At 38.1% G+C, this 9,517-nt stretch overlaps 1 protein-coding gene across 1 annotated transcript in view; it reads right to left on the reverse strand.

The window, feature by feature from the left end:
• The window catches only part of myo15ab (myosin XVAb), a 65,395-nt gene that overhangs the window by 23,501 nt on the left and 32,377 nt on the right, over positions 1-9,517 (reverse strand). The window contains exons 32-41 of the mRNA XM_014011359.1: positions 9,309-9,439; positions 7,624-7,719; positions 7,245-7,373; positions 7,056-7,162; positions 6,790-6,968; positions 5,988-6,060; positions 5,676-5,867; positions 2,151-2,230; positions 1,992-2,065; positions 68-176 (exon numbers count right to left, since the gene is read on the reverse strand). Of these exons, the coding sequence (XP_013866813.1) occupies positions 68-176; positions 1,992-2,065; positions 2,151-2,230; positions 5,676-5,867; positions 5,988-6,060; positions 6,790-6,968; positions 7,056-7,162; positions 7,245-7,373; positions 7,624-7,719; positions 9,309-9,439 (1,170 nt within the window). The remainder of the gene's footprint in view (positions 1-67; positions 177-1,991; positions 2,066-2,150; positions 2,231-5,675; positions 5,868-5,987; positions 6,061-6,789; positions 6,969-7,055; positions 7,163-7,244; positions 7,374-7,623; positions 7,720-9,308; positions 9,440-9,517) is intronic.

The raw sequence follows: 9,517 nt of genomic DNA on the forward strand, positions 1-9,517 counted from the left end.
CTCTCTCTCTCTCTCTCTCTCTCTCTCTCTCTCTCTCTGTGTGTGTGTGTGTGTGTGTGAGACGGACCTCCAGGTGGAGGTGGGTGGCCCCTGGACCGCTCTTGCTTTTCCCAGTTCCCACCAACTCCTCCAGCTCCCCTCATCCTGCTCGACAGTCCCGAAGCTGATTCTGGTTCCTGTCAGGAGAGACAGACTTTAAGACCGAAATCAAATCAAGATCTGAAGGCATAAATTAAACTGAAGAAGGAGGATAGATTCAATTAGTTTCTTTGAACAGAGACAACAGAAAAACTCTAAAGATTAAAGAATTATATTATTATTCTGAGTAAAGAACTCTTAGCACAAGGCTAATTTCCAGACTTTATCCCTGGTTGGACTTAAAAAAAAGCTAAAACTGTCTAAAACTACTAATAAAAAGCTTTTTTGTTTTAATTAATTCATTAATGACATTAGTACAGTTAGGACGCTTTGTTGAAAAAAACTTGTTGAACACAGAGAGTCTCTCTCATTAAGTCAAGCATTCTGTTTGCTAACTAAAACTTGTGGCAAAGATATGCATTTCCTTTCTTTCTGAAGCAGGCGTCGTTATTCAGCTACTTTTAACACAAACCTGACTACAAAAAGACATTGATGCAAACTCTACTTTAAAAATGTGTCATCGTTCCATCAGACATCAGCTGCTGACCTATAAATCCTCAGCAGCATGTGTGTGCGTGTGTGTGTGTGTAGGCCACGTCTCATTAAATAGTAAGCCTTTCATCTGCCAGAGTGTCAGCTCCTGGTAAGCAGATCCCCCACGTTGCCTGGATGGGAAATTACCGTGGTGATTCAGTGGCTGTGACAGTAACTGAGTAACGTAATAGGTTGCTGGGCAGGAGAGGTCTGTAGAACACATCTGATACATGCTAATTTCTGTCAGCCACATCCGATAGCACAGCTTACATTAACCACAGCGCCGTCTCTGCTGCAGGATGATTGATCTAATGTGGCCGGCGTCCACGGCAGCAAGCTGAATCAGGCAAACTTTGGCTTTAGAACCAGATAATGACCATTTTTTTGTTGAACAGGCGACATACAATGTTTGAGATGAAGCCAGTCTCTGTCCAAGGTCCTGAAAGGACTAACGGACTACTTTGCAAAAGTCTTGAGTCAGTCCTCTATCTGTATTTTTGCTTCAAAGCATCCAAACTTTCTTATCATTTATTCAATGTTTCTCCACAGAAGCTCTTTCAAAGTTTTCTTCACTCATTTTCATTCCTATATTTAACTTTCATTATGTTTTCTTTGTTTAACTTGGACCTATGAATTATTCAGGCATAAATGTACAGGGTCGTTGAAAATTTTGAGGCATTTATTGGATTTTGGTCATTTTGAGAGACATTTGGAAAGTCTGGGGAACCATTATAAAGAAGTCTGGTTCTTAGGAACTTAAAAGGTGGGTTGTTTCAACCATTTGCGCAGTAGTGTACATGATAAAATTCAATTTATGGATTTGTATTGGAGCTACTTTAATGTGTAGTGGATTTTAGTGACCATGGTTTTGAAGTGGTGCCACATACTGTAGATCAAATCATTTCAATTAAACTAAAAGCCCACTTTTATCTTAATGTCTAATAAGCCCCTGATACAAAGTCCTTCATTTAAAATTTTGTGTCTTAGACATAAAATAATTGAATTGTTTTCAAGGATCATTTGTATTTGACTTATATGAACAGTAAGAAGGCTCGCAGATGGATTTTTGGCTGAAGAATTAGAGCAGAAATAAAGACTAGGAGGTGAATGACTATTTTTATCTGGTGTTAGAGGCAAATTTGCTCAATCTATTTAAGAATTACACATTAGCCTGACTGTCTGTTATTAAGTGGGCTTGCTCTGAGCTCAGTCTGGAGCTCTAGAGAGATTTTTTAACATTAACTGACAGTGGATGGTTGATGGAGAAGTTTCCTCCCGTGTGGCGAAGTGTGTCAGAATGATTGAGTTATGTAACTTACTCCAGCTCCGTCAGACAGGACAGGGTCAAACAGGCTGTCGAGATAACGATCCATCCCTCTCTGAGGCTCCAAATCTGAGGAGGGAGAGATGAGGACTCTGTTTTCTGTTCAGATCTGAGCGAGTGGCTGTGCTGGAATGTTTACCTAAATAATAAATACCTTGGCTGAATGGGTCGGAGCCTAGTATGGCTGAAGGGATGACATCATTGCTTGTGTTAAACCCACCACCTAACAGGCTTCTGGAAAACAATGAGAAACCACAGGTCTCTTCGTCAGTGCTTGAATTTGGCAGAAGTGGAGGAAATAGATGTTTTGGCCACTTGATGGCTGTAAAAACAATTTGCTCATATTTTGAAACTGAACTGATGCACAGCTGTTTCACCTGATTAGGGCCATTATTCTCTTTGTTTTAGCTCTGTTTTTGGACTCGTCTCAGAAAGAAAAATCTGCCTGAAATCGCTAAACTCATTTATATTGTTTTCAGAAGCTGGAATTTAAACATGTCACTTTGTCTGTTGGTACTAGTCTGATGCAGTTAAAAATACATGATGAGTAGAGTGAACAAGAACTGACTCAGTAAGGTTGTAGGCCAGACAGATACACAATAAGCTGACTGACAATCCTTTCAGATATTTGACCCATGATCACGGCCGTAGCTGATATCCAGTGCCAACGTTCATTTGATTCATATAGCTTATTTAAAACAAACCAAAGTTGACCAGTGCTAAACAGAAATAAATAAAGAAATTAAACAAAACAAAATTAAATGTATTATATGACAAAAACAATGAAAAAATCTATTAAAATAAAAATGCAGTGAAAAACATGGTGTTAAAAAATAAGCAATGTTCTTTACACATTACCTGTTCAGATCTAACATCAGTTAATAATAATGACATGTGAATGTTTGAGTGAGCCATACAAAACCATCCGGACACAAGTGAGGACTGATTAGCTTTAGTTTAATCTGCCTCTGACAGGCATCAGCTAAACAGTGACCAGAATCCAGAAAAACAAAAGTAACAAACCTCTTCGCATCCTGACCCCGCCTCATGACATATGTTAAAGGGGCATGCTATCTCTACACGCAGTCAAAATATCACACATCATTCCTCATGCTAATGTTTAATCAGGGTTTATGTGTTGTTGTTGTTATGTGTTGTTTTAAATCAGGAATGTATCTAACTAAAAGCCTCCTGAGTGTGCAAAACCCTGATAAAGAGCCCCACAACCCAGTCTGCACATACTGTAAAATCATCAATTCAATCAGAAATAACTACATTATAAAAATAAATAACTGTTCACCTGATAAAAGACTATACAATGTGTAGTGTCTATAAAAGTCAGCAGTAAACTACCCCAATAAATTTCTTCAATAGCACTCATTTAAAATCTCATCATGTTTCAATAGATTACTGCTAAAAAAACTGCAACAAAAGAAAATAAATTTAACACAAATGGTAAACATTTGTGTTTGGTAAGTTATTTATTTACTGTGATTCTTAACAATAAGCCTTATACTGTTGGAAAGACTGTTTATTTCCCCTTAAATGGCGCCACATTTGCATGGAAAACGCATTTTTAGGTTGAGCAGGAGAGTTGAATAAGTGAGATGTGGCAGAAAAGATTAGGCAGGTTTTTTAAAGGTGCAACCCACATTCTGATCTCAGCTACTCAACCAAAAAATGCATTTTCCTTACATGTGTGGCACAGAAAGAGGCTTTCCAACAGTATTAGATTTTTTTTATCAAGAAGCTTTTTTACAGGAAATAAATATATATCCTAAAAATACACCCCAGAGGCAACAAATTGAAGATAAACAATACAGGTCCTAAAATGGATCCCTGTGGCACCCCACAAGTAAATAGCTGATTACAAAGTAGAAAATGTAGTTGTCATAAATCATTAGCATTTCCTAGCTGTATTTTGAAAAGGTTTTTTTACCCATCCATCCATCCATCCATCCATCCATCCATCCATCCATCCATCCATCCATCNATCCATCCATCCATCCATCCATCCATCCATCCATCCATCCATCCATCCATCCATCCATCCATCCATCCATCCATCCATCCATCCATCCTCTTAACTTGCTTCTTTCTTTCAAGGTCATGGAGATCACTGGTGTCAATATTCAGTCATTGTGCAAGTACCAGTGGACAGGTCGCAGGGCCACATAGAGACAAATAACCATTTACTCTCTCACTCACACCATAGAGTTACCATTTAACCTAACGTGCATGGTTTTGGTCTTTGTGGGGAAACCTGAGTACTACAAGAAAACCCATGCATGCACGGAGAGAACATACAAAATCTACCCAGAAAGATCCATGCAGTACCAGTTCCTAGACAATTTGGCGCCTTAGGCAAGATTTCAGGTGGCACCCCTTGTGCATTTTTCTAAATCTCACTGCCAATTTCCACATATTCACATCCCAAATTACATAGTTTTGTTTTCGATATTATTTTTCATCTTTAAAACCAGGTTGTCCAAAATAAAATACAACAATATAATTAAATATTATACAATATACAATATACAATATATATAATATAAATATATTAATATTATAATTAATTCATTTGAAATAAAATACTAGAAACTTTGATCTACTCAAGACTGTGCTTTTTCCGACCATTTAAAGAGAATTTTACTAAATTCTCGAGGTTAATAAAACATAAAATCAGTACATTATGATGGTAGAACACTGAAAACCATACTTTAACCTGAACTTTATTGTTCTTTATTGTTATTATGGAAAATTCCATTATCCTTATTTTATTTTCTATTTAGACACTGAGAAGCATAAGTTAGTCTTGATTAAATGCTACTTTTATCACAAAATATCATCTGCACTATATAACACTTCATGTAGTAACAAAGCAGCTGAGAAACCTGCAGAACAAGTTACCTTCATAAATCTGAGTAGCCAGGGATTAAATCCACCATACTCTGATAAAATGTTATCATTTATTTTTTTATTCATCCCCCATTTGTGGGGCTCCCTAGATAGGTGGCACCCTTAGCATTTACCTATACTGCCTATGCCACGGGCTGGCCCAGGGATTTGATCCAGCAACCTTTTTGCTGAGAGGCAACAGCTCTAAACTGCTAAACTGTGCTGCCCCATGTTTATTTATTTTTTTTATTTAAAATTCATTTAGTAAAGAAAAGTCCACAAAGTGTGGATTTTAGGATAAACAGGAAAGGTTGTAAAATAATGATCAGAAAAAGAAAGTAAAAAAAATCTAAATCGTTCAACACATCTATGTAGCTTATGGGAGTGTTAAATCTTACTTTTATGAAATTTTGATACTTTAAAAAACAGCTGATGTAAAAAATGTTTAAAAGGAAAAGAAAAGAACACCCATGATTCTTTCTTCCTTTGATTTCTGCTGTCCAACTCCTGTGGTGAAGGGAACAACTGGGAACTAAATCTGTAGAGTTTTTTAAGTAGTGAAGTGCATTAAACGCTCTGATTATCCAACTAATGTAACAGAGCAGAGCAGATATATTTATTCTGATAAATTACTACTTGCCAAGCAAATTACAGTACAGCATGTAAAACAGGCCTATTTAATAACCATCCACCAGTAAAAACGGAAGAGGTACAAAGTCATCCTCTCAGTAGCTGTCAGGCCTCATGAAATCTCAGTGATAATGTGCGTGCATTGTCTCACATGCTGGCGTTGGGCCGCACTCTGGCTGGCTGCAGAGCAGAGATGATGAAGTAGCTGTTGTGTTTGGGGAAATCAGCGGGGAGTTCCAGGTCTGACATCAAGTCAAAAACAAAGTCTGAACCTTCTAATTCGACCCACTGAGCCGGCTCCTTCAGCAGAACTGACCAGCCTCTGCGGCACTCCACCACACCTCTGCACACACACACACAAAGTACAGAATAGGTGAAGTTTTCAACTAGACATTTCCTTTTATCAGCCCTTTTTTCTGCAATCCAATCCATGCAGCTTTTATGTTTTACAGTGAAAAAGCACCTGTGTTGTAAGACGTCTTTGGCGATCTCTTCTCCCGTTGTCCATGAATGCAATGGACACAGGAAGGACACACCTGCGGAATAAAAGTTATACATTTCTGTTTATGGTTATTACTTTGTGAAAAAAAAAATCAGTGTTTTATGTCATGTTTTAACGTATTAAAAGCTTGATAAAGAGGGTTGCACCATATAGGGATCTGCCTGTAAAAGTTTTATCAGGCACCAGCACCACAAATAGTCACAAATGACAAGAGTATCGAGTGTTATTTAATCCTCAGTGGGCTTGCCAAAAGATCAGAAGACAGATTAGATGGACGAAAGGAGGAAATGAGAGAAAGAGAGACGGAGAACTCATCCATGAAGGTGCGCACATTCAACGAGCTCAGTTAGAAAAAAAATCAGAGCGGGTAGAGTCACTGGCGAGATTGGAATCAGGAAGAAATTCAGAACAAGCGTGAAAAAAAGATAAATTTAATGTTTTCAAATTCAATGGACAATGAAAGTAGGCCTAATTAAATGTCTTGAAGTGAAAACTGCAAATTTTGCCTCATTTTTGTTAATTTTACCAAGCTGCACTAATTAGCAAGGACAAAACTAAAGTGCTGTTTAGGTACAGTATGTTGGAAAACGTCAGAAGACATTTAAGCAAAAGTGAACTAAATTCAAGTCAATTTGCCATTCTCGTGGTTTTTGCTAAGGGGACGGAGAGGTTAAATGATCATAAACTAAGCATTAATTTACCTTAGCATTTCATGCACCAGTACAAAAATGTAACCACTGAGATAATCAGGTTGTTTCCTCACCATCAAAGCAGTGTAAGTGCAGAACAGTGTGAGCTCTCTTGCGATTGGCCGTCCACTCCAGCAGACAGGGCGGGTATGTCCGGACGTACTCCGGCCCGATGTTGAGGCGCTGCAGAGCCTGAAGCAGCCGGTGCTGACACACGCAGTCATAACCCTCTGGGCCGTAGTCTGACACAAACCTGCAGCAACAACAAGCTCGAGCTGCACGCAAACCACCACCAAAGCAAGGAAAACAGCACATTTAAAACAAGCCTTTAATAACTTACTTTAGGAGGTATTTAGCCAGCCTTTGAGAAGGYACGAAGGCCGAAAGGCAGGAGGAGAGAAGAAGCCAGCCACGTTCGGAATTCAGGATGTTCGGATTTCTCCACACCTAGAATGCAACCAGGAAGCACTTAAGGGTAAACAATCATATTGGCGTATAAAAGAAAACAAAAAATGGGCTGTTTTTATACCTGACTGGTTATCTGGGCCAGGATTTCATCTCTGAGGCGTGGATTAGCGAGTCCTCTTTGAATGATGTAGTTCCCAAAGAGGTTCTCCTGAGCTCCATTCAAATTTGGGTCTCCCATGAACCTGAGTATCTATCACAATAAAACAAAAAAGTCCATGTAACTCGCTATAAAATGCTATGCATGTTACTTTTTAAGATGCTCATAGACAAATAAGTTCAATGCTAAACTTTTTGATTATGTTAGGATTATAAGATCTGAGCGCTTTTGCAAAGTTTTATCAAGTTTAACTTTACTGCTAGGATTAAACTGAATCCACTTCTAGTGAACTAGCAAATCTAGAAGCTTGACCTCAGCAGCTGCATTCAAATGCAACGTTTACCAGAATGAAAACATCCAGGGCTCCTTGTTTAAGCTCCTCATCCAGTCTAATTAGAGATTCTTCCAGTGGAGCGGTGAGCATCCCAAACAACGGCTCCTGCAACACAGACACACACAGCTGTTCAAGCTACACAAAAGCTTCACCTACATACAGGTATCATCTCCCTTCAAAGTACGTTTTATACAGTAAAACTGCCCATTTTAACATCCAGATGATGGATTTTTAGTACACTTATTTAGGCAAGTATCTTGGCTGCAACTGATCAACTAACTCAAATATTACAAGAAAATAAGCAGATTTTTGGTTAGTTGGTTAATTTTATTTCACCAGGCAAACCAATAAGGACTATTTATTTTTTTACAATGAAAGTGATAAAACATTTAAAAGAGGAAGATGGGGAAAGGGCAACAACATATATACATACAGTAAGCAATGACATCAAAGTGTTGAAATGTAGTGTATTTTGATAAAAGTTCCAGTCATTTGCTGCAGCAAAACAGAAAGACGCAAGTCTAAAAGAAGACTTAGTTTTAGGGGTTTTTAATGTAATAAGTTGGGAGGAATATGTATCATACATTGAAGGGGAATCTTGCAGTAACCGATTCAAACAAGGAGGTGAAAGAGAAGAGACAGAGAAGAGCTCCCATGCAGACGTCAAAGTACAGAGATGCCTGTGACTACATGGGGACTATTGTCACCCAAGGTTTTCTGAATCTGTTCAAAACTTTTGAGCTTTCAAGATTTTGAGCCTCTGCAACTCATGAAGAAACTAGAAAGCTCTGTGATTGTATGGAGACACTCCGAAGGCTCCATTTCAAATATTTGACAAAAGCCAACATGAGATAAATTTTTTTGGTTGTTATACGCACAACAGAAAAGGCTAGCTTTAGCAGTTTTCCTGTCAATTTGTTTGCAATTACTGTATTTATTCATGTATAATACTAGAAATTTAACACTAAAATCATTCATAAAGTGTGTGTGTGTGTGTGGGGGGGGGAGTAATATACACAGGTTATTTATAAATAGATTTTTAATGTTTTTTAAGGTCAAACAATGATGATCCTATTATACTCGAGATCGTATTATACATGAATAAATACGGTATGTGATCAATAATGCAAAGAATGAAACATGCTAATCAGATCATGCTAGTAGTCTGCTGTCCATTTCAATAATCCAACCTTCATCCTCACAACCTGATCTTTCTCTCAAATCCATCAAGGTTACCTTTAAAGACCTTCAAGACTAAACTAGAAAATAGTAAGAATTAAAAACAAAAATAAGCCAGCATAGTTTCGATACAGTTTTTATTAAATTTATCATGAACTATGTACAGTATTTCTCTTGTCTACATAATTATGGTATTTTCTTTTTGTCCTGAAGTGTAAAAATAATAATAAAAGTTCAAATTCACTGTATATTTTGGACACCCCCCACTATTCGGAAAAGGCCCCCCATTAAACAAATTCGAAGTGGCCCATGAACCACCAGTTGATAATCACAATTGTAACATGATTTAAGGCTCCTGAAATTTTATCAGTGAGCCAAGGAGCAGAAATTAATCTTTTAACTGAAGGGTGTAGGTCAAGGTTAAACCAGTAGGGAATGGTGTTAAGGTTTAAAAAGGAATAAAATTTGTTGGTGGTATGAGACAGATGTAAACCAAATCAACAGATGATTTGTACCCTAAACAAGGTCCTGATGTAGTGAGTCATGAGGTAGTTGTTGATATCCAGGGGCAGAATCAGCTGAGGGTCCACCTGCACCGTTGGAGCCTGGACAACTGCCAGGCAGTCAGAATGCAGCTCTTCACCACCTGTAAACACACACACACACACACACACACACACACACACACACACACACACACACACACACACACACACACACACAC

This window comes from Austrofundulus limnaeus, unplaced genomic scaffold (genome assembly GCF_001266775.1).
Source record: "Austrofundulus limnaeus strain Quisiro unplaced genomic scaffold, Austrofundulus_limnaeus-1.0 Scaffold80, whole genome shotgun sequence".
NCBI classification, from domain to species: domain Eukaryota; kingdom Metazoa; phylum Chordata; class Actinopteri; order Cyprinodontiformes; family Rivulidae; genus Austrofundulus; species Austrofundulus limnaeus.